The sequence below is a fragment of the Phyllostomus hastatus genome, unplaced genomic scaffold, assembly GCF_019186645.2.
Source record: "Phyllostomus hastatus isolate PE091 unplaced genomic scaffold, TTU_PhHast_1.1 phas_contig_17, whole genome shotgun sequence".
In the NCBI taxonomy this organism is placed as follows: domain Eukaryota; kingdom Metazoa; phylum Chordata; class Mammalia; order Chiroptera; family Phyllostomidae; genus Phyllostomus; species Phyllostomus hastatus.
Window position 1 is genome coordinate 46,777,867 of NW_025333664.1, and position 25,990 is coordinate 46,803,856.

Consider the following 25,990-nt stretch of genomic DNA (forward strand, 5'->3'; position numbering starts at 1 on the left):
TAGAGAGCAGTGTACTCCTTATAGACTTTAACTGGGAAGGGGCACAAGGGAACCTTCTGGGTAATAGATACGTTCTATCTTTTGATCTGGGTAATAGATATATAAATACGGGGTGGGGAAAAAAGTAGGTTTACAGTTGTGAGTACATAAAACACAGAGTTTATTCATGTATTATTATTATATTATTTTCCATAAGAACATCCGTAAATCTACTTTTGCCCCACCCTGTGTAAACCATCATGAAAATAAACTCTTACTAAAGTTAAAGAAAAAACAGACACATGACACTTACCAAAATTTAAGAAAATCAGTTTGGCCTGTATCCCAGGACATAGTTTGATAAGAAATGGAATGCCAACATACAACCCCAAAACACAAAAAAGTATCTTCCTCAGTCGAAACCACATATTCTTTCGCCTGTGAGAGAAAAGAAATTAACAAGTCAAAGGCAGTAGGTGTAATTTTGCTAGAGTTTATTAACAGCATTATTAAAACCACTAACTGAGATCCACAAGTATCTTTTCCCACAAGAATACTGTCAATAAATAAGAACAGCTTCCCACCTATTATTAAAATAATTATTTTAGGTAGTCTTTTAATTTGATCTTAGAATACTACTGTAAATTTTTTCCCCTGAAAGCCAAAGAAACAGTCCTGACAATTTCCTATGCTAGCCCTGTAATCCGAACACAGCACAGACATCAGATTTCAGAAAGTGCCCAACCTAATATCAGACCATGGCTACAACTTCTTATCAGAAGACAGTGGCTGCCTCTGGGCCTTGTGATCACCCTCCTGCAAACCAGCCACAGGCATGGGTTACTCATTAGCTCCTTATAGGAAGTGCATACATCAACAGAACCTGCCCAACAAGGTCCTGGGAGACCACAGGGAACTGTTGCTGTCACTGCATGCCCTCCCATTTCTGCCCTCATCCCTTCTGATACCACCCAATGGAGGCCCTTTCTCCAGGCACCTCAGGCCCTGTCATCATCTCAAGGATCAAGATCCTTTTCTAACCTCTATAACTAGCTCCCAGAGGTCTTCATGCTGTTCCTGATCCCTTTCAAAAATGTTCCTGGCCCAGACAGTCTCAAACTTCTTAATCTAAGGGCCTCTCTACAAATAAAAAATTGAGCACCTTGAAGAGCTTTTGTTCATATATATGGTTTATACATACTACTATTTGTCATATGAGAAGTTAAAACAAAGAGATTTTTAAAATATCTACTAATGCATATAATAACATAAACAACCCATTACATGTTTATATAATTAACATGTTTTAAAAAGTGATTATATTTTTCAATACAAAAACTTTCAATTAGAAGAGTGGCATTAATACTTTTACAAACTTCTTTAAGGCAGACTGCTTACTAGAAGACAGACTAGATTCTTGTATCTGTCTTTACATTCAATCTTGTTGCAGTATCACACATCATGTAGTATCTGGGAAACTACAGTACTCCATGACAGTGAAAAAGGCAAATAACATCTCAGTGTCATTATGAAAACATTTTGACCTTATGGACACTCTGAAATGATCTTGGGGACCTCCCATGATCCTCTAGAGCAGCTTTGGGAACCACTGTTCTAACTTACCATAGCAAGTCAAACCTTAATGGAGCTAGTTATTTATATCTGGACTATTAAAAAAATACTTAAGGTGGTTTTAAAAACATGCAGATGAATCCAAAAACATGCTAAATTAAATAAGTTAGACACAAAAGACTACATACTCTGTGATTCCATTTATATAAAATTCTAGAAAAGGCAGAACTATACAGACAAAAACAAAACAAAACATCAGAGTAGTGATTGCCAGAGGCTGGAGATAGAGGGAAGAGGTTGCAAGCAGCACAGGGCACTTTTGGAGTGATGAAATATTTTTTTTCTCTTGATTGTAGTTACACAATTGTATGTATTGGTATATTTTACTATACGTAAATAATGCCCCAATTAAAATGTTAACACATATGTACATCTGATAATGTAATTTACTTATTCATTCACCTGATTTATTCAAGTCATTACTGAACACCTAGCACACTTAGGCAGTGGACAATAAGGACAGTGAAGGAAGGCATCTCCATTTATGTTGTGCTCTCAGCTCAGTAGAGCAGACATAAGGGCTTTGAGAAAGGCACCTGATATCACTGAGAGCTATCAAGTGTTTTGGGAGTCCCCAGGAAACCTGAAGCCCAGGATGGGAGATAAGGACAATGTAAGAATGGCAGTTAATGGTTAGTAATTTTAGGTAAAACCAAAAGTAAATATTACACTAAGAAATTCACAGAACAAGAAAAACTATTTGGTTTTGAAAACTCCATAGACCTTATATGAGAAATTTTGTATCATTATTTTTATCAGAAATATCTCTACCTAAAGGGCAAGGTTTCTATAACCTAGAAATATAGCCAACACAGTGTTCTCAGCAGGATACTCCCCAGAACCCTTCTCTTTCCTGGACAACAACAGTTATCTATTTACCTTTAGAACTGTAGCTGGGTAGTCCTTTGGGGTATATTTCTTTCTCTTTCATCCTGGGAGTTTTTTCTTACATAGGACATGAGTTTCTAATGTTATCTCTTGATATGAATATTTTATAATGAAATACACAATTTTTTAAATACCTGAGAGTATAAGTTCCTATAATAAAATTTAATTTCTCTAGATTCTATTTCAATCAGTGCGAATGGTTGGAGTAAATTTTCTCTGTATGTCTGAAAATGTTTTTATAAGGCACACAGAGAAAAAATAATTACAAGTCTGTATTACACTTGCATTCTCAGCAAGACAAAAATATTTTCATATTTAAAAAGTTCAGACATAAGAAATACAAAATTGATTAATAAATCTAAGAGCTGTTCTTTTTTTTTCAAGAAAAAAGCAAGAAACAGATTAAGTTTTACGCTAGAAAGAGCATATACAAAATTAGGAATCAGAAAGGTGTGAACCTTGAGGAAAAAATATACCCACTAAGCAAGCCTCCTAATGGTTTAACAGGGCTTAAATGACACTTAATATAAGGGATGCAGTTTAAATATATAAACAGTGGTTGCTAGCAATGACACTGGGATGTTGAAAACCACATCTGTTTAAATGTCAAAAATTTCCTTTGATTAAAATTCACTGAATTGGTTTTAGTATGCAGCAATGGTTGAAATCTGCAGTTTGAAAAACACTGTCTTGAATGATTTCATCATGAGGCAGGAAGAAGGAGAGAAGGACTGGACAAAAAGCAAAGAGGTAACAGATGCTTCTGGAGAATGCAAGGAAAAAGTCTCACATAATATATGCAAAATCAGATGCCACCAGGAACTGAGTTGGTTAATGGAAATACAAGAAGTGGTCTCCTCTCAGGATCATGAGGAGAGGGCACACTCTACCTAAAGGCGTATGTTTTCACTTTGAAGTAATCTTTATACTATGTCTGGTGGGTTATCAGTCCACACATTGCACACCATACTGCACCCGCCCACCAACACAGGGCAGTACACAGCCTAGTCTTAGGAAGTCAGCCATGCTTCCACTCCAGAGGTAACTGGCAGGCATGTGAGAATTTGGGGATCAAACTTCTTTTTCTTTACACATGTTTTTGGGTAATATCTGAACCAGTCTTCTACAATTTCTTTTGCTGCCTGGCCTTCATAAGAATGTTAAAACTGTGTATCTATACACAATTTTAAGCTAACATCTAAAATTTGTTATATGTTTAAAAAGTTGCAAAGGATATAATTTTGATAGTAAATACTTTTAAATATACAACTTTCTTAAATGTATCCAACTTTGTTCAAACTTTGAGAATTAACTTTAAAGGTATACTAAACTTGGCACCTATTTGCCAAAAAGGAAATGAGGAAAAACATGTGCTATTTTTGCCCTGGCCAGCATGGCTCTGTTGGTTGGAGCATTGTCCCATAAACTGACAGGTCATGGGTTCAGTCCCTGACTGGCATGCATATGAGAGGCACCAGAATGATGTTTCTCTCCCTCCTTTCCCTTCTTTCTAAAATCAGTGAGCATGTCCTCAGGTGATTTTAAAAAGTGATTATTTTTAATTTATTTTGATTATTGTTTTTTCTATTACTTAGTGATAGATTCAGTTTTTAAACTAGCTAATTTTTACCTACTCATTCTTTATTTTTTATATTTGAATTTTAATCTTTATTGTACTTTTTTCTCATTTCCGTTTAGTCCCCTTATACCCCCTTCCCTGCCAGCAACCACCACACTGTTGTCTATGTTCATGAGTCCTTTTTCCTTTTTGCTCAGTCCCTTTACCCCCTTACCTCCCCACTCACCAGCTGTCATTCTGTTCTCCATCTATGAGTTTGTCCCCATTTTCCTTTTTAGTTCCATTTGTTCATTAGACTCCACATGTGAATGGAATCATATGGTATTTGCTTTTCTCTGATTGGCTTATTTCACTTAGTATCGTGTTCTCCAGGTCCGTCCATACATCCAGGTCACAATGGATAAAATTTTCTTTTTTAGGGTCAAGTAGTATTCCATAGTGTAAATAGCCCATAGTTGTTTTATCCATTCATCTACAGATATTTACATTTTAAAATTTATATATATATATTCATATTCAAGAGGGATCTAACAGGAATATCAACAAATAGTTTGGAGCATAAAATATACTACATTAGAATATTCTGTTTGGGAAGTAAAATGGAAGTACAAATTCAAGGAGAAAAAGGAGTAACAAAAAGTTTCTGACCCTTTGTTATAAATAGCTTATCATGTATTTTTTAAAGGGATGATGGTGTTATAGAACAAACCTGGGGAGAGGTGAATGATATACTGTTACCAAAAGGACCTCCCTTTTTCTCTGAGGGTCTCCCCTGCATCAGGTTCGCTATGCCCGCTGCCAGAGGAAAGATGTCTCTCAATGCCAGAGATTTGTGAAAAGGAAAGGATTTATTTAAAAGCTATATAGACTTAAGAGTAATGACTTAATGTCTTCATTCAAATACTAAAGTGCTTTAGAATACCCACAAACACACACAGTCTTTCCTTCTCCCTTTGCCCCGCCCAGGGTACTGTTATCTCAGGAAAAGAAGTAGGAGTCCGTGATTTAGGCTCCCGGAATTATCAGCTGTGTCACCACCATGGTCTCCAGTTAATCCAAAACCATGTGGCACCTTCTCATGGCTCCCCAGCAAGAGTCCTTTCACCCCTTTACTTCCAGGCAAAGTCTCTCCTGCTTCCTAAGCCATGTGGCAAAAGGGAGCACCCCAAAGCTGCAGGGTCCCCACTCTGCCAAAGTGGTGTGGTCCTCCTGCATGGCTGCCACCCCTAGGTTTAAATTCCCGTGCCAATCTTCCCCTGCAGCCCCATTTCCAACTCTTCCTACAATCAGTTACACCGGCCAGCATTCCTGTATTCTTCCAGCTTTACTGGGCTGCCATCATAAGTCTGGGCAGGTGTGGCCCCATGGCATGGCGCCAATCTTCTCCAAGCTCTCACGCAGGTGCTGTAACCAGGGGGAGCTGCCTCTCAGTTACATCTTGGGTGGAAGTCACTTCCATTCCCCTGGCTCAAAGCATGGCCACAGCTATTTAACATATCTATGAAACCAGTTAAAGGTTACAGATATGTTAAATGACCATGCCAGAGGTTAGCTGCAAAGCTGTTGCTATACAACACAGTTCCCAATGGCCCTGCTCCACGTGTCCCATCCCCCAGCTCAGTCTTGTGGGCCGGGGGTGAGAACATCCTATATATTTTTCTAGTATTTCCTGTATACCTTAAGTTCTGGATCCCATTACAAATCCCTGTTTGGGGCCCCCCTCTTGGCTGCACCCTGTTACAATGGTACCTATTAAGTCACTGTGGTATTTTGAATCTGTTGGGTATATTTAAGTACCTGTAAATTAGTGTAATAATTCAAAGTAGAAATTTAAAAATAAGCAAATTTATAAGCAGAAAATGCAATCTTACTCTCCAATTGTTCCAAACCCCCTCAAAATGCATGCTTAAGAATATGGTGACTTCTTTCTGCACATTCACAAGTGCACAGATAAAAGAATACAGAAGAGAAAATAAAGCCAAACCAAAACCTGTCTCATCCATTCTCAGTATACACTGGGTGGTCATTGGGTCCACTTTAGAGCAGGACTGGGAACATTACTTTCTATTCTTAGTAATCAGACCTAGAGCTCTTGCTGGAAAATAAAAGTGATCTCATGAAGGTTGAGGAAAGAAGCAAGTGCCATAAGTGTAGACAAGTCAAATTGGTTCTGGGCATAGAGACCGCATTCGCATGCCCAGCCAGAAACTTCAGGGTTTATCCATCTATTTTTACCAACCATGCTTTGTGCTTAGTCAATGCCAACCATGCTTTGTGCTCAATCAATAGTTCACACCCATGATCATTAATGCGCCACCACCCACACTTTAGTTTCATGTGATCATCTCCCCTCCCCTGACATTTGGAACAGACCAGAAAGAATACTAAGGACACTGCCCTCCTTCCTGCTGGTCTCTGTGTAAACCTGAGAAGGATGGAGGATTTGAGGACAAAGGAAGCCATCCTAGAGTAGTCAAAAGAACCCTTAATCTGTAAAGACAGTACTTGAGGGTTCTTATTGCAAGACTTAAAACACTTTCATGAGCAAATAAACAAAGGATAGAAATTTTCGGCTTCAACAAATCAAGCAGGAAAACACATTTGGAAGTGATCAAAAACCAGCAACCAGAGTTTGGCCCAGAAGGGTACTCTCCTACCTGCAGTGCCAATTCACAGCTGTGGGAAGACAGAGATGATGTTACAGGGTGCAGCCAAGAGGGGGGACCCCAAATGGGCATTTGAAATGGGGTCCAGAACTTAAGGTGTCCAGGAGATTTTAAGATGTCTCCATCTCCCCCACCCAGGGTGTGGGTTGGGGGAAGGGACAAATGGAGCAGGGCCATCCAGATCTGTTTTGCATGGCAACAGCCTTGCAGCTACCCTCTGGCGTGGTCATTTAACATATCTATAGCCTTTGGCAGGTCGCTTAGATATGTTAAATAGCTGTGATCATCTCTGAGCCAGGGGAATGGAAGTAACTTCCCCACCAACACATGACTGGGGCAGATCCCCCAAGCTACAGCGCCTGCATGGGAGCTCGGAGAAGATTGGCTCCAGGACATGGGGCCACGCCTGCCCAGACTCAAGATGGCAGCCCAGTAAAGCTGGAAGGATGTGAATTCTGGCATGTGAAGCCGAGTGTGGGAGGAGTCGGAAATGAGGCTGCAGAGCAAGATTGGCCGCGGGGATTTAAAACCCAGACTTGGCAGCCATTGAAAGAGAACCACGCGGCTTTGGCAGAGTGAAGACTCTCCCTTCCCGCAGCCATAGGAGAGAGAACCACGCGGCTTTGACGGAGTGGAGACTCCTGCATCCCAGAGAGAACCATGCTGCTTTAGGAGAGAGAACTACGCGGCATTGGCAGAGTGAGGACTCTCCCTTCCCACAGCCATAGAAAAGGAGAACCACGCGGCTTTGGCAGAGTGGGGACTCTCCCCTTCCCTTAGCCCTGAGGAGAACCACGAGGCCTGGACAGAGCGGGGACCCCCGCAGCTTTAGAAGGGGGAACCACCACCTGGTTTTAGCAGAGATCCTGGTGACTCAGCCGAGGGTGCCGGGAACCCAGGGAGGTCTCCCAGTCGAGATGGAGGACTAACTGGGAAGAACCAGAGGACTGCCTGAGCCATGGACTTCGTTTTCCTTCCCTGAGATACGGTACTCTGGACTGGGCAAAGGGGGAAGGAAGGAAGGACTGTGTCTGTTTGTGGGTGTTTTGGGGGACTTTGGGATTTTTGATAAAGACATTAGGTCACTACTTGAAGTTTGTATAGCATTAAATAAACATTTCCTTTCCTTTTCACGAATCTCTGGCATTGAGAGACATCTTTCCTCGGGCGGCGGACATGACGGACCTGGGGGCCTTTTAAATAATAGTATATCATCCCAGGCCCCCCTTGTTCTATTCTGTAACAATCAGACACAGGGATGCACGCTGTCCAGAAAATAGGAGAGGAGCAGGCAGGAGGGTGTGGGGAGACCTGCAGCAGGGAAGGGCTGGAAAGGAGGACATGTATAGACTCACAATGTCCACAAGTGGGAGGATCCCCAAACTGACTTCAGTTCAGGCACTTCCTCTAAAGTTCATTCACAGTTATGGCTCAGAGGTTTTTTTTTTTTAAGCACTCTGGCTTTTCAGTATCAATTGATAGGCTTCATGCCTTCTGGGTTCAAATACTGTATGTAATCACTTGTTACATATGACAAATTGAGGCTTGTCTACAAGACATATTATCCAAATGAAACTGAATGAACACAGTCTGACAGACCTAGGTAGGCCTAGGAGGGATGGAAAATCACCAGGTGGGAAAACTGTACCATGAGAAACCTAAGAAAAAACTGTAGCCTGGAAAAATGCCTGCCTGGGAAACTGCCTGTCGACCCTGCCCAGGACAAACAGATGCCTAACTACGATTGGGGTCTGGGGTCGGCCTATCTGGCATAACAGGATGCAGCTTTAACTTGAGCCTGACAAGAAGTATCAAGAACAATGGTCAGCAGAAATGGTACCCAGCAACCACCTCTAGCCAATCAGACTCTGACAGCCCAACCAGTTACCCTTCTTGGGTTTTTGCACTTAAAAACTCTGCCCTAAGAACAACCGAGGGAGTCCTAACCTTCCTTGGTTGGCTCCCCAATCTCCCTAGGTTGGCCCCACCTTTCCCCCACAAGTCTTAACCTCCCTTGGCTGGCTGCACTTTCTCCACTTTTCCCCACAAATCCCAGCCTCCCTTGGTTGGCTCCACTTTTCCCTCTTATTCCCCACTAATAAACCCTGCTCCTTAGCTTGCTCCTTCCATCTGTTTTTTTGAGCATCTCTGACCTAACACAGCCCATCTCTCCTGATGTCCAAGAAAACACTTTTGGGTCACACCATTCACAAAAACACACAGGATATACTTTTGAGGGTACTTGGAGACACTACAGAAATCCAGCAGCCGAACTACTGAGTCTACAAAATGCTATGCAAGACAGAATTGTAATTCAGAAAAAAAATCAAAGTTATACAGTATTAGGGAAAAAAAAAACTTGTCTGGTCTGCTCAGCTTTTATCCATCCCTTCCATCTTCTTAGAATGCCAATGTTCAGACTCCCCTTGACCATTCAGAATTAGAAATCTGCCCTATCACAAGTCTATTAGTTTTCTTCTCACTTTGCTTTCCCTTCCTTCCTTCCTTTTTTTAAAGATTTTATTTTATTTTTAGAGAGAGGGAAAAGAAGAGAGAAAGAGAGGGAGAGAAACATCAGTGTGTGGTTGCCTCCCCCTACTGGGGACCTGGCCCGCAACCCAGGCATGTGCCCTGACTGGGAATAGACCTAGAGACCTTTTGGTTCACAGGCCAGTGCTCAATCCACTGAGCCACATCAGCCAGGGCTGCTTTCCCTTTCATATCTCTTTTTCTTCTCCCTCTGAGTCTTCTAAGAGATACTCAAACATAATTAAACTTCACTGAACAATGAAGACCTTTTTTTCTAGAGTTATGAGCTGTCAACAACTCTGTATTTGGAACAGGAAAAATAATCCAGACATTCCCAAAAGGCCCTCACCCTCAAATAATGCTACCACATCCCAGCAGGATCTTCCGGGTATGATACTGAACCAAGTGGTATTACAAAGTGAATGTTTTCTACCTGTCTACCTGCAGACTGGAAAACACTTAATGTACAATGTCAAGACTAGCAGAGATTCACTTTCATTCTCTATTACCTATCCAAAAAAACAACAACAAACAAACAAACAAAAAACCCAGCTAGAAAAGAAATGGAAGATTTTAAAACACAGATCCATATCTCTGACTTTAAGGGCAATACAAACAAAAAGAATGAGGCTGAGCCTGGATGGAGCTGTCATCTCTTCATTTTTTTTTAATTCTTACCATTTCCTGCTAAAAGTGAAAAACATTTCCTTTGGGTGCATTTACAAGGAATATTTTAAAAAAGATCTTTCACTGCCTGTCACCAAATAAAAGTTGTCATTTATACTTTAAGGAGCCAATTTTCTTTACCCCAACTTGAGCTGTCATAACAGGGCAATAATATGAACCGCTGAGGGGCAGATAAAGAGGGTCTTTTCCTGAGAGAACATAAGCTAAATTTAGGAACCAAGAGAGTTCAAAAGATAATCTTTGTTAATAAAACCTCGAGCCCTGGCTGGCGTAGCTCAGTGGATTGAGCGCGGGCTGGGAACCAAAGTGTCCCAGGTTCGATTCCCAGCCAGGGTACATTCCTGGGTTGCAGGCCATAACCCCCAGCAACCACACATTGATGTTTCTCTCTCTCTCTCTCTCCCCCTTCCTCCCTTCCCTCTCTAAAAATAAATAAATAAAATCTTTAAAATAAATAAATAAAAATAATTTGTTAAAAAAAAAGATGTACTTGAATGTAAATTAAAAAAAAAAAATAAAACCTTTGGTCGACAAGCTTGTTTTTTATAAATGAAGTTCCTGCACTTGAGGCTGAGAAAGAAAAGTATCCCTTAAGTGTGTTAAGTGTGCAGAAACTTTCAGTCAAATAGCATCTGCAAACCTGAAAGGGTAAAATGACACACCCAAGGTCAGGCCACCACAGTAACTCCTGCTGGTTGTCTCTGCATCTGAAACTGCTAAGGTTTTGTTACTGTATAGCCATGTGGGGATCTGCTGCCCATTGCCCATTAACTCTGGAGGCAAAGGCTTGGTGAAAAAGAAGTTTCTTATTTAAAGGCTATACACTTTTGGAAGAATAATGGGCTTCTGCCTTAAAGTCCATTCCCTTTAAACCAACCAAAGGCAAATAACCTCTTCACTCCTTGCCAGCTCAGTTCAAGGATGTGCTTAGAATACCTTCCATTTTAAAATACTGTCCTTTGAGAAATGCAGGTGACTGAGCTGGTGCCCGGTCACAGTTTGGTGCCAGGCATCTTTTGGAGTCTGTGTGAACCAGTGTCCAACACATGGAGTGCTGCCCTTTCCTCTGGCTGCTGCTGCCAGCCCACCACTTACACTCTGTCTCTCCAGCCATTGACTGGCCAGTGCAACTGTACACCTGGCCAGGCAGGGCCCTGCAGAACCCTGCCAGTGCCAGTCACCAGCACTGCTGCCACCTCTGGTGCAGGAGAAGGGGCACTGAGCTTGTTAGATCACAAGGTCTAAAGGGCCTGCTAGCCCAGGAACACTCTGGCCCCCACCACCTAACCAGGCCAGCTGAGGGTGAAGGAAAGAGAGCTTCTGTGTGCTCTCCATTTTAAATCGTTTGTCCCCAAATCCTATGTGCTGTGGGAGTGTCCAACTTGGTAGCCAATTTAGGCTAATGTCCACCATGTATGTCAGCCAGCACCATCCCTGCCCCTTCTCCCACCACCATAATTTGAAAGTAGGTAGGAGGGTTTTCTAGCTGCATACACAGTGTGTCTACTGGGGGTAGGGTGTCACCTTGTTACATATACACTGTGACATTTTCAGTCTCACACAGGTTCCATGCAAACTGTGCCATGAGTTGCCTTAGTCATTTACCCTTCCCCAGGGTATACAAGCCTATCAAACCCCAGCTCCTGCTGCCTTTGCCACTTCCCACAACCCCTTTTACAGGTCCCTCCCCTCTCCAGGGAAGGCAGGCCAGCTGCTTCAATGGCTGCCTTGAGGTTTCCTAAAACCTCTCCCTTCTCTGGAAAAGTGCAGCCTCTTGCACAGGATCAGTTATACTCCCTAGCAATCTGGCCCAACCCCTCTGTTACAGTTTTACTTTCCACAGGCCCTCCATAGAGCAGGTGGCACAAGCCCTCAGACTACCCTTAAATTGCCATATATCTAATAAATACTCAGCAAGTGCTTCCAGACAGGGTTTTCCCATGCCCTGATTTGGCACCCAAGGTTTAAAAGAGTTGGGAATCACCCACCTTTACTTTTCCTGGGGGGACATGATCTCAGCCAGTGCACCCCTCATCTCTCTAGCATCACGACCAAAGCCCTTCATGTGCCAACCTGGGGACCAACTCTGCCTGCATGACCCCTCCATGACAATCCTTCAGATGAGCCAGAGGAGGGACACACACTCCTCTGGAAAAGGGTTGGAGTTACAGGAAAACCAGTGAGAGTAAGAAGCAGGCCTTGTTGAGTAAGGAGGTATAGGACTGGTGTCGGCTTCCCCTACATTTCTAATTTGATAGTGTTTTGCTTATCATCTTACTGTTTCTGGGGTAGATGATCCTGTACTGGGGGATGAAACAGAGTGCTGGGTAAAAACTTAGAGAAAAGCCCCCAATCCAGTAATACAACCCCAATAGGCAGTTGGGGCCCCAGTGCGCACTTCCCTTTAGAGTGAGCATGGTGAGGGGAAGTGTGTAGCACAAAGCTCTCAACCCTGGGCAGAACAAGGGGCTGAGCTGACCAGACACCTGAGCAAACCACTCTCTGAGCATCTGTTTCCTCTGTAATGGAATCTACCTGAAAGGGCATTCGTTGTGCAGAGCAAATGAGCAATGAAGTTAAAGCAGGGAGATAGGAAGGAGAGACTCCAGAGGTACCCCAGGGCTAAGATAAAGGACACAGATATAGGACAGAGACCCTATTATAAGACTAGTTGTTCCCACTTTCTGGAAAAGCACTGAATCATGGTGAATCATGAATACACTTGTGCAGAAGATGCTCTATGACCCCTGCTTCATTATAATAGCATTATAATAAGTTAACATTTTGTGGGACCCCATTTCCCAGTGGTCAATCAAGAAAAATCAAGGGAGACTACATGCACAGTAGTTTTAAAGTAATATAACTACTTGTACATATGCAATAAAATTCTGCCAAAACTAGCCAGGAAATATCTGCCTATAAGAATAGAATCCCTCAAGCCCAGAGATCAGTCTCTGCTCAGAGTTGGCCTGCTTCCATGTTCTGTGGAGTATACTATTGCTTAGTATCTGCTGTTTCTCTTCCTGCTATAAACTCTGTGTGTTCAGTTCAATTCTTTGTCTGCTATCACCAAGAACCTGGTTACCTGTGCCCGCCCACCTGTAACAGAGTGATATGTTTAGCACAGAGCCTCACACACGGAGCAGGTCACATTAAACTGAACATAAAGGGCCTCTACCAGGGCTGGGAAAGAGGCAAATATATCCTGGCTTTGTCCAGCCCTCACTGACGCCAGCCCTTTTCTTGGTGAAACCACCCAGATGAGCTCTAATTTCTTGCTGTGGCATCTTAAATTACAATTACTACAGCCACATTTGTGCTCAAAAGCAATTTGATGTTTCAGAAATTACTCCAGTAATACCATATGCAACATCAAAAAAGAAGCTAAGTTGCAAGCAGGCACAGGGCTGCCATCTTACTCATGGGACTCCGTCCAGCCCTGGCAGCTCACTTCTGTAGCCCTCAGTCCTGAGAACAATGACACCTTATAGCCAAGTTAAAGGACATTTCTGGAGAAGTTTTGCTTCAGCAGTTTCTGCCCAAGGTCTGGCAGGGCATGCCGTAAGCCAAGGAAAGGCAGGGAGGGTGTAGTGTTCTGAGCTGCACAAGTACTGCTCCACTGATGACTGCTACAAACAGCTGAACCTACCATTTCTGCAGAATTACATGGCAGTCACCAGTGCTACTCACCAGTTATCTCTGATTCGCTTTGGGTAGAGAGAATGGCATTCTTCATGACAGAATGGCAAGTCTGTCCATGCCTCCTCCTCTTAAAGTTAGGGGTGGCCAAGTCACTCACTTTGGGTAAGGAAACAGAAAAGCAGAAATGTGTCCCTTTTGGGTGGACATTTCAACAGTAATTATTGCTAATGAGATGGAGTCCTCCATGTCCTGGCTTCCGGAGTGACTATAATGAGCACAGTCCATACAGGACATGTTGTAGAAGCAAGAAACAAACTAGTAAGCAGGGGTTCTGTAGCATGAACTACTCCACTCTGACCTATATTCATTTTTTGTTTTTTGTTTTTGTTTTTTAACCTAAACTAAGGGTGCACAGGTAAGATTAACAACATTAAGACCTGAAAGGACTGGGCTGCAGGTTCCTATGTCCAGCCATCTCCTTGGCATCTCCATTTGGATTTTAACAAGTGACTCAAAAGTAACCTGTCCAAAACCAAATTCTCCATTTTCCACGCTCTCCCTACCCCAAACTTGTTTTTCCTTCAGGTTCTCCATTTCAGCAAACACCATATGCCGCAGGCCCTAGACAGATCCCCAGGAGTTATTCCTGATACCCCTTTCTTGTCCCTACCTCTATTTCCAATCCACAGCAAGTCTCCAAAATATTTTTCAAATTTATCTACCTCCAGTCACCTCAACTGCTGCCTCTCAGGTCCAGGCCTGCAATATGTTGTCTTGCCCAGACCAGGGAGCAGTCCCAAACCTTTTTGAGTATATGTCTGATTTTGGAAAATGCCTGCAATATACTTAGTAAATAACACACATGCATAACTGTATGTGTATGTTGGTTCATTTCTAAATATGAGTACAAGCCCTGACTGGCATGGCTCAGTGGACTGAGCACCGGCTTGTGAACCAAAGGGTCAGGGTACATGCCTGGGGGATGTGCAAGAGGCAACCACACATTGATGTTTCTGTCCCTCTTTCTCCCTCCCTTCCCCCCCATCTAAAAATAAATAAAATCTTTAAAATATTTTTTAAAAAAGAAAATCATTGATTCAATACTCTTTAAAAATAATAAAATAAAATAAATATGAATACAATTAGAAGTCCCACTATTTCCTTCCTATACCCTAGTGACTTTTTCATATAGCCTTTGGGTGAACCCTCCTACTTTGGAGATCACCAATACCTGGGCCTTTTGAAAAGACCTAAATGGACCCTGAAAGGATAAAGTCAGCCCCATTTGTTATTGTGGCACCATTTGTCTAGCAGGCCTATGACCTTGTTAAATATGACTGCCATTTTACTCTTCTAAGCTTATGTCCCCAGGACTTGAAATTACTGGAAAGCATGAGCAGAACTAACCATTCCCTATAGCCACAGGCAGAAGATAACCCTGGAACAAACTGCAGCCTGCTGGTTAAAATGGCCCAACAGCCAGGGGACTCACAAGAGCAACCTCCTACCCTTTTTAAAATGCAATTATAATCCATCAAAACCTCAAAGCCCCCCACCCCTCAAGGCTGGTGTATCTCTCCACACCATGCCACTCTCCTTTCTTGGAGAGTGAATAAAAACTTTACTCTCTACACTTTCTTCTCTTTGTGAATTCTTTCATAGCCCGTGTTCCTGCCTCAATGCCTGTCCACTTGATTATCTCCAGGCCCTGGGATTTTTTGAACTGAGAATCCCACAAACCAGGTATCAAGGACAGACCAAATACCCCAGAACCATGCCATTCAGTCCTCTAGATTAAAGAGACCCCAAGGCTATACTGAAATGCCTCTTTAAATTATTCTCCTTCCCTTTATTTATTTTCAGTAAAGGGGGAAGGGAGGGAGAAAGAGAGGGAGAGAAACATCAATGTGTTGTTGCCTCTCTCGTGCTACCCCCTACTAGGGACCTGGCCTGCAACCCAGCCATGTGCCCTGGCTGAAATAGAACCAGTGATCCTTTGGTTTGCAGATCGACACTCAATCCACTGAGCCACACCAGACAGGGCTCTCCTTCCCTTTTAATTTGAACAAAACAAAAACTCACAATGAGGCAATACTCAGAATTCATCTTTCTTTTGACATATTTCCTGTTACCAAAACAAGTGGCATTAAGGCAACATGTAGAAATACAAATTAAACAATGAAGTTCCATTTTTACCTATGTTATTGGCAAAGAATGAGAATATTGACAAAATGGTATGAGCAAACACTCTTCAGCTTCCAGTGAGACCTGCTCTCTGACAATTTCACTGTGAAGGACTGACCACACAAATGTGATCATCCCAGTATGTCAGGAAGGCTCTGCAGACCATGTTGTTCTCTGCAACATGGTCTGTGAGAGGAAAATGAAATGTATTCTCAATATTCATCAGGGCTTACTTTTCCATAGGTTTATGTCCTCCCTAATAACAAATAAATGTATTAAATGTGCATGATGCAAAAAGGCATTAAGAGAAAATAAAAATCATCTTAAATTACATGACTGTATATTACATTAACTGTTGCTAGAGAAAAATGTCTCTATAAGCTCTGTTCTATATTGACTATATCTTATAAAGTTAGGTTCTGTGGTACAGATGGCTAGCAGATCATCAAGTTTATATTCAACCTTCCCAAGGTAAGACCTGGTGATGGGAAGTGGCTGCCCAGATGGGACTACATTTCCAGCACAGCAGAGAGTAGGTGGGGCCATGTGAGTAAGGAGATATGTATTTGGTCTTCTGTAGTGAGTTGGTAGAGCAGCTAGTGTTATCCTAAGATTATATTCTGTCAACCTGCTTGTTTTTGCTTTTAGCTTAGCAATAATTTTTTTAAGGTCCTATGTTCACATAGTTTGAAAAACTAATACAATCTCATTGCCAATTTGTTGCCATGTGACCTGTCCCCTTCCTGCCCAGATAACCATTTTTATAAGCTATTTACTTAAACTTCCAGTGTTTCCTTATGCAAATACATGTACATGTTTTTATTCCTTCCTTTTTCCTCATACAAAAGGTGGCATACTGCATATTGTAAACTGTTTATATCTTGATTTTTCTCTTTCAACAATATATCCAGGCAATTTTACTGTATCAATTCATAGCCTTTTTCCAGCTCCACAGCATTTCTTTGGGTTGATATTATCACAGGTTTATTAAACCCGTCTCCTATCACTGGACACTCAGGTAACTATTTCCAGCAATCAGTGTCACATGAATCATTTGTTCATATATAATTTTTCATATGCAAGTACACACAGGACAGTTCTAGAATGAAAATGGTTGGATCAAGATCACTCTTTCAAACCCATCATCTCCTGAAAGCCTAACAAAGTAGTACTTGTTAAAGATGCCTCAAGATGGCAAACAGATGTCTGCCCATCTGATAAGTGAAAAATGGCACTGTGGTATAGTTTTAATATGATTTATATAATTATGAATAAATGTGATTGCATGCTTTCACATACTGAAGGGATATGGTATTTCTATTAAAGTAGCACCTTATCTATGAATTGTGAATGTTTTTTCTTCTGCCATCAATTATGTCATGCAGATGCTTTTACTATTTATGAAATCAAATATATTTTATTTACTTGTTTTTACTATATTTTTAATCCTCACCTGAGATATGTTTATTGATTTTAGAGAGAGAGGAAGGGGACAAGAGAGAAACATAGATGTGATAAACATCAACTGGTTGCCTTCCATATGCATCCCAACAGAGGATTGAACTGCAACATAGGTATGTGCCCTACAACCTCACAACCTTTTGGTATACAGGACAATACTCCAACCAACTAAACCATTGGCCAGGACTGAAATAAAAATTATTTTAAAACATTTAAATAGAATTTCAACTTCACATTCTAGTTGGAAAGGCCTCTTCCTCTCAAGACTATAAAGAATTTCACTTATGTTTTCTTTTAGTACTTTTTAGTTTCATTTTTACATTTAACTCTGATCCATTTAGACCTGGGTCATGTATAAGATATAGATGCAGATTTATTTTATTCCAGATACCAGTTGTCCCAAAACCTTGTACTGAAGAAAATCTAAATCAATCTCAACTCCATACATTTCTGATTACCCCTTTATCCTATACTAAATTCCCTAATGCAGGAGTGTCAAACTCATTTTTACCAGGGGCCACATCAGCCTTGTGGTTGCCTTCAAAGGGCTGAAATAATCTTAGGACCGTATAAGTGTAACTACTCCTTAACTGTTAAGGAGTTGAAATTATATTCGGCCCTTTGAAGGCAACAGTAAGGCTGATGTGGCCCTCGGTGAAAATGAGTTTGACACCCTTGCTCTAACATATTTGGTACACTCTTGGCCTTTCTGTCCTGTCTCATTGACTTATTACTCAAAGCTGTTGTCACGCTGCCTAAACTGAGCACTGAAGTATGGATCACTCTTTACTCACTGCTCTTCTTTCTCCAGAGGGCTCCTGCCATGCCTGTATGCCACATTTTCATCAAACTTCAGAATCAGCTTATGTAGAACCCAAGAGAAAGAGACATTTTCATCTGGAATCTTGTTAAATGAATAATCTAACTTAGGGACATTAGGTAGTTTATGATGTTGAGCTTTCCTAATGAAAAACAAATGTTTTCTTACATTTATTCAAGTCTATTTTTGTGCCCTTCAGGAACATTTTAAAGTTTTCCTCTCACAGAGTTTGCATATTTCTTTCTAAGCATCCTTATAAGCATTATTTTTTGTTGTTATTTTTTGGGTCTTTTCTTCCAGTATATCTTACAATCAGTTGTTGTTGTTTGTGTATATAAAAGCTATGGATCACAGCACACTACTTTTCTATTTCTCTAACAGGGAGTGTGTCCACATACTGGATGGACGATATGCAATTGTTGAGAACAAAGAAAGCATGTCTATGCAGTGATGTGGCTGGGGGTGAAGGACTTACAGTCTTATGGGGCAAATAAACTTCATGTCAGTGAAGGGGAGGTGGGGGCAGAGTACTTGCCACATATGCTTCAGTATATTATATACTTGTTATATAATAAAAATATTTCAGAAATTGAAGATTGTATTAGCATGAACAGGCTACTCCATCCTGCAGTAACAAACCACCACAAAATATAGTAGCATACTTCATTTTTTCTTCTGGTTCTGTGTCCAGCACAGGTCAGCAGGGGCTTACACTAATGCTACTCACTCATGAATCTGTCAGGAAGCACCATCACTTTGTGATGTTGCCATCTCCACAATTGGTTTTAGGAAAGAAGGCAAAGAGAGCCACAAACCTGCTATGAAGTGCTTCTATCTAGAGAGTCACATATCACCTCTTTCAGACTGTGAGACTATGTCTCATTAAATTGGGCAAGGCCCTGAATGGAAATTCGGTAAGCAGTAGTGATGTGCCCAGAGGGTGAAACTACTACGGGTGCATGCACAGCAGTTCCAAAATGGATTAAGTGAGACATTTCACAACTTCACACTGGGATAATTTACTCTTTAAAGGAAAATGAAGTAAATTTTTTTAACAAAGGACTATTTTTAGATGTAGATGAACCTACCCTTATCCCTTCAATTTTCCTATCTGGGAAGCCTGAGCTTCTAAGTTCTTTATTTTATTAAAGCAACACATTAGCACTCCGGTTAGCAACCAGCACTGCAGAAATCCCTACTTAAATTGACTACAGTAGACTTGGACGTGTTCACCCTTCAATGTGCATGGTCTCCCCTTTAGATGACTTGAGGTGCCTTGATTCGCAATGATACATCAGAAAGCCACAGGGAGCTAACAAGGATGGCTTCATGTGAAGGTCTCCTCAGAATCCCAGCTTCCCCAAGGCATCTGCCACAGGTGTGTAAATCTTGCTAGGTACTCCAAAACTCTGACAATATTTTCAATCTACTAGTATTTTCCTCTTTTAACTGTCAGGATGTGTAAGGTAGTCCTAACAGAAGTGGGACACACAGTGATTACAGCACAGACCCTGGAGCCTGCCCAGCTCTGTCTTTGATGGCTGTGTCACTTATTTGTACCTTGGTTTCCTTATCTATGAAATGGGGATAGCAGTACCTACCTCATGAAGTAGTTACAAGCATTAAATAATTCATGTAAAGTGCTTAAGAGAACGGTATCTGTACAAAATATTCAGTGTTATTTTTAATTCTTCCTGTGCCTACTTTTATTGACTCTACTTTTTCCTTCTTCATTCTTTTTGATTGTTTTGCCTCTACCACCCTCCTTTGCTTTGCTTCCCTCCCATCATTAGCAAACACTAACTTGCCAGAAGCTATTTTTGAAAGACCCTGGGGAGTCCAGGATACAGGAGATATGGACTAAATAGGAGATGCTGCTTTAAAAGTACAGCAATCACAACCCTGATCAGTGTGGTCCAGTGCATAGGGCGCTGTCCTGCAAAGTGAAAGGTCGCCAGTTGATTCCTGGTCAGGGCACATACCTGGGGTATGGGTTTGGTCCCCAGTCAGAGTGTATATGGGAAGCAGCTGACCGATGTTTCCCTCCCTCTCTTTCTCCCTCTCTTCCCCTTTCTAAAAATAAGTAAAATCTTAAAAATATAAAATACAAACACAGCAAACAGACTTCCTATTCTTGAGGTTACGAGACCTACAGTGCTAGCCTCGGCTCCTACACAAAGGTCCTTTTTGGCCATTTAAGTGCAATGTACTTGTTCCAAGGGGATGTACCTTTGTAGCAGCCCAGTATCAGATTTCACTGTGACCAACTCTAATGAGCCCAGTTACTACCTGGGATGAGTAGCAGACTTAAATGCACAGACAGGTGTGATTTTTTTAAAATGAAATACTGTTATAAAATACTTACCAATCATCTTGACTGCTTCATTTTTAACTTCGTTCATCTATCTCGAGAAGTGGATCCTCCCAGTCTACCTTTACACTTGCCTTCTTGAACCTCCAAAAAGAACTGGTTCCTAGATTTTTGTATTTCACAGAATAAATTTTCCACTAAATAGGAACTGGCATAGTATTGCCAAGTTTTTATTTTACCAAGTAAGGATTTAAAAAACAAGCTAATCTGATGACAGAACATTTTAACACCAAAATAAAAAAAAAGATAAAAGGGCACTGTCTCAGGAATCAAACATATCAATTTACCTTTATGAGAGATTCTCCACACTGTCCTTACATTTTAATTTCCCTTCCAGAGAGTAAAAATTTAATCCAAAATTGCCAGTATTTGGCACTCCCACTCCTCAGGAAAAGCACTGTAGTCTTTCTCCCTCTCCTTCTTTCCTCTTTAGCACCTGTGATCCCATTTTCTGTCCATTTTGGTGCCCAAGATGGATTTGATTTCATAACAAAGCTGGCTCTGGAAGCCACCAGATCCAATTTAGGGGCTCCCAGTCCTGCACTCCCCCTTTCATTTATGGAAGTAGTACTAATCACAGCTAGAAGATGAGGTTTCATTCTCCAAAGGGGACTGAGATAATGAGATCATTTTAGCATCTTATATGGGGGTTTTGCTCTTCCTGATCCAAGTCATGACAACAAAGGTCTGGGATTTTGGGTGACATGAGAGGTAGGTGCACAAATAGTAGGAAGGTATACACTGAAGAAGACCAATAGATTGCTTTTATATTTTCTCAGTAGTACAACTATGGAAAATGACAATTTTTATTTCTCTTATGCTTAATAAGTCCATCTTAATGAACAGATAAACAAATTGTGGTATATACAATTTTCAGCCTTAAAAAGGGAAGGAAATTCTGACACATTGTAAAACTTGTATGAACCTTAAAGACATGATATGTGAAATAAGCCAAATACAACAGGACAGATACTCTATGATTCCACTTATATTAGGTACCTAGCATAGTTAAATTCAAGGAAACAGAAAGTCTAAAGTGATTTTCAGAGCTGGAAGTGGAGGTAAGAAGTTAGTGTTTAACAAGTACAGAGTTTCAGTATGAAAAGATGAAAACCTCCTAGAGATGGGTAGTTGTGATATTGCATAACTTGTGAATATGCTTAATGCCACTAAATCATACAAGTAAAAAAGATTAAAATGGTAAATTTTGTTTTGTGTATTTTACTACAATAAAATTTTTTAAAAGATTTTATTTACTTTTAGAGAGGGGAAGGGAGAGAGATAGAGAGGGAGAGAAACATCCGTGTGTGCTTGCCTCTCACGCCCTGCCCCTCCACTGGGGACCTGGCCCACAACCCATGTATTTGCCCTGGCTGGGAATCAAACTGGCAACCCTTTGGTTCACAGGCCAGCACTCAATCCACTGAGCCACACCAGCCAGGGAAACAATAAAATATTTTTAAAAAACTGTCTCATTTGGGAAATTATTATGGCTCCATTTTCATCTAGTTCAATCAATAAACATTCTTTGGTATAGCTCTAGAATTGTTAAGAGACATTATGAATCTCTAAGAAAAGAACTAAGTACCCCTTACCAACTATAAGAAACGACCTACTCTTTAGTGCTATTTTCATAGCAAAAAAGTATCTGAGAAAGTTCTGAAACCTCTGGGAAAATACAAAGCAAAAATATAAGAACTTAACGTGTATTAGTAATATAGGTAATTTACTATCTCCCCCCAAAAGTATAAAAACTAGGAAAACAAATTAACGTGTAAAAACAGGTATCTCCTGCAAACTTCTTTTAAATGAACAGAAAGAGTAGATGGGGTGAGTACACAGGGAAAAGAAATCTGATATAATGCTTTATACTTTCATAATGCTAACATGATCTTGTTGAAATCTTAGTACAATTCTGTGGAATAAGCAGACAAAATAATATACCCATTATAGAGATATGGAAATTAAACTTATAGCTATTAGGCAACTTGCTCTAGGTAATGTCTCAGCTGGGGATGAGCTCCGGTCCTGGGCCTCTAAGTCTGGCCCATTCTTTCCATTCTACCAAATTTAAACTGGGATGAATGAATGAAACATTGTCAGAAATCCAGAAAAAAATATATTAGAGCATAAAAACTAGGGAACTGTTGCCCTGGCTGGTGTAGCTCAGTGGTTTGAGTACGGGCTGGGAATCAAAGGGTCACCAGTTTGATTCCCTGTCAGGGCACATGCCTGGGTTGAGGGCCAGGTCCCCAGTGTGGGCCAAGTGAGAGGCAATCTCACATTGATGTTTCTCCCTCTCTTTCTCCCTCCCTTCCCCTCCCTCTAAATAAATGAATAAAATCTTTAAAATTAAAAATATTTAAAAACCTAGGGAACTTTTTTCCCAAAATGCTCATGTAAAGGCTCTATAATATTGTTTTTGAAACAGCTTTATTGAGGTATAATTCACATGAACTGCACATACTTAATGTATGTAATTTGATAAGTTTTAATATCTATGAAACTATCAAGACAGTGAACATATCCATCATCCCAAGAGCTGCCTCTTGCCCACTTTAATTCCTCCCTCCTGCCCCTCTCTGATCCCCATTCCCCACTCTAAGCAACCACAGATATACTTTGTCACTACAGATTAAGTTGAATTTGCCAGTTTTGTATAAATGAAATTTCTTTTGTGTGTCTTCTTTTACTCAGCATTATTTTTAGATTCATTTGCTCATTCATTGGTCTATATCAACAGTTCATCCTTTTAAAAAAACACTTTACTTTTTTGAGCTATTTAGCAGCAAGAATGAACAGAAGGTACAGAGATTTATCAGATACCTCTGCCCTCCACACATTCACAACCTACTCTACTATCAATATCCCACACCAGAGTGGTATATTTGAGTTGTTTCCAAAATTTGCTATTACAGATAAAACCTGCTACTATCATTTTCTATTCTGACTCCTGATTTGACTTTCGCTATATGCTTTTTTGGGGGGGCTTGCTTTGGGTTAAACTTACTCTTTTTTGTAGTTTCTTCATATGAAAGCTGAAGTCACTGACTGAAGACTTTTCTTCTTTTCCACTATAGGCATTTAGTGTTATAAATTCCCCACTGATGCTTTAGTAGAGGTATACATATCTTTATTTTCATTCAGTTCAAACTACTTGTTAACTTCTTTGATTTCTTCCTTGACCCATGGCTTATTCACAAGGGTGTTTATTCAGTTTTCAAATTCTTTAGAAACTTTTTATTATTAATTTCTAGTTCAATACCTTATGGTCAGGGAACAGATTTTGCATGACTTAAATTCTTGTAAGTTATTGCAATTTGTTTTACAGCCTAGAATATGGTAAGTATTTGGTAAATGTCCCATATGTACTTGAGGAGAATGCGTATCTGTTGTTTTGGGGAGAACTATCAATCTAGTTAAGTTGGTAGATGGTGTTGCTCAAGTCTTCACTGATTTTCTGCCCCCCCTACTTCTATCTGTCATTGAAATTTCTAACTATAATTTGTGAATATGTCTCATTCCTTGTAGTTCTATTTCCCTTTATGCATCTTGACACTTTATCAATTATGTATATATATAAATGTCTAGGATTATATTCTTATGATTAATTTATCCCTTTGTCATTAGGAAATAATCTTGTTTATCACAGATTTTTATCTTTGCTCTAAAATCCATTTTGTGTGATATTAATATAGCCACCCCAGCTACCTTTTGACCAGTGTTAGAATGGTATATACGTATTTATATATTTCCATTCTTCTACTTTCAACTTTTTTGGGTTATATTTTAAATACATTTTTGGGGGGATGTATCATATAGTTGGCTATCACTTTTTTATCCAATCTGATAATCTCTGCCTTTTAACTGGATATTTACACTAGCTTGCTATTTGTTTTTCATTTGTTAAATCTGTATGTTCCCCTTTTCTTCTGTTCCTGCCTTCATTTGAATTAATCAACCATTTCTTATGACTCCATTTTATTTATTTTGTTGGGTTGTTATTAATTCTTTTTTGTTATTTTAGGGGTTGGTTTGATGTTTACATTATCCATTTTTATCACATTTACATCCAAGTGAAACTATATCATTTCACATATCAATACCTTAAAACAGTGTACTCCTATTTATTCCCTCCCAGGCTAAATGCATTTGATGTGAGGAATTTTAATTTTATATATGTTTCAACTTCCCAAAGCACTGTTGTTATTTTTGCATAAATAACTTTGCATCTAAAGAAATTTAAGAAAGTATTAATAAAAACAGCTTATAATATTTTCTCATGTTGACATTTTCAGTTTACTTCATTCACTGTAGATTCAGATTTTCATCTGCTATAATTTTTTTCCACCTGAAGGGCATCCTTTAATATTTCTTCAAGTGTAGGTCTGCAGATAATAAATTTTCTCAGCTATTATATATCTGAAAACTTCTTTACTGTCTTTATTTTTCAAAGATATTTTCACTTGGTAAAGAATTGTAGGAAAACCCTGGCTGGTGTAGCTCAGTGGATTCAGCACAGGCTGCAAACCAAAGGGTCACCAGTTTGATTCCTAGTAAGGACACATGCCTGGGTTTCAGGCCAGGTCCCCAGTAGCGGATGCATGAGAGGCAATCACGCATTAATTTTTCTCTCCTTCTTTCTCCTTCCCTTCCCCTCTCTCCAAAAATAAATAAATAAAATCTTAAAAAAAAAAGAATTGTAGGTGAGGGTCAAGATGGAGGTGTAAGTCAAGATGCTTCACCTCCCTCGTACAACTACAGCAAAAATTACAACTAGACTACAAAACAAATATTACCCAGATTCATCAGAAAATCGGGTTGTATGGAAGTCTGACCACAAAGGATTTAAAGAGGGGATGAAAAGATGGTGGCTTTACTCTAGGCAGCGTGTTTCTCGGCTTCTGTGAAGAGGAGGGAAACTCGCGGATCAGTGGAGAAAAAGAGCAAGTGGCCTAGGTTACCGAAACATTTTTGAAAACATGACATCAAAAATTATTGCGATCATTGAAAAACCAGATGGTACGGAGACTGCTTCAGGACAAAAGGGACCCAGGGATGGGCGCGGGGACCAGGGGGGTTGTTGTCCCCAGGCCCAGGGCTCCTGGGTCTGCCTCAGGGCTCCTGGGAGAGGGGAGTTGCTGCTCCCTATCCCCCCCCCCCCCACAATATGGGGGTTGAGCAACACCAGGGGAGACCTTGTTGCTTGAAGGCACAGAGAGGCCAGTTGGACTGGGAGGAAAAAATCACCCAGGGTCTGTGAACACCTACCCCAGAGCCTGCTGGCACGACCAGGGGAGGCCTGGAAGTGCGCCCGCACCCCTAGCACCGTGGGAGTGTGGATTGGTAGAAAACCCAGACATCACAGGCCCAATCCAGGAAAGGGCGCAGGGGTTCTCAGGTTTCTGGAGCCTGCAGTGCTGAACTGTGGAAGCTTGTGCCCCATTGGCAATCCTGACTCTCGTGCTGTGAACCTGGAAGGGACATGGCGCTTAGTGCATTCCTAGAGCCCGAAACTCAAAACTTTGGTGAAGGGGCGCGCCCTTTTACGA

At 40.7% G+C, this 25,990-nt stretch overlaps 1 protein-coding gene across 2 annotated transcripts in view; it reads right to left on the reverse strand.

Annotated features, from left to right (window-relative positions):
* ABHD12 (abhydrolase domain containing 12, lysophospholipase) overlaps positions 1 to 25,990 on the reverse strand; it is an 83,946-nt gene that overhangs the window by 33,075 nt on the left and 24,881 nt on the right. For both annotated transcript variants that reach the window (XM_045832847.1, XM_045832848.1), the window contains exon 2: positions 293 to 417. In XM_045832847.1, coding sequence (XP_045688803.1) covers positions 293 to 417 — 125 coding nt within the window. The remainder of the gene's footprint in view (positions 1 to 292; positions 418 to 25,990) is intronic.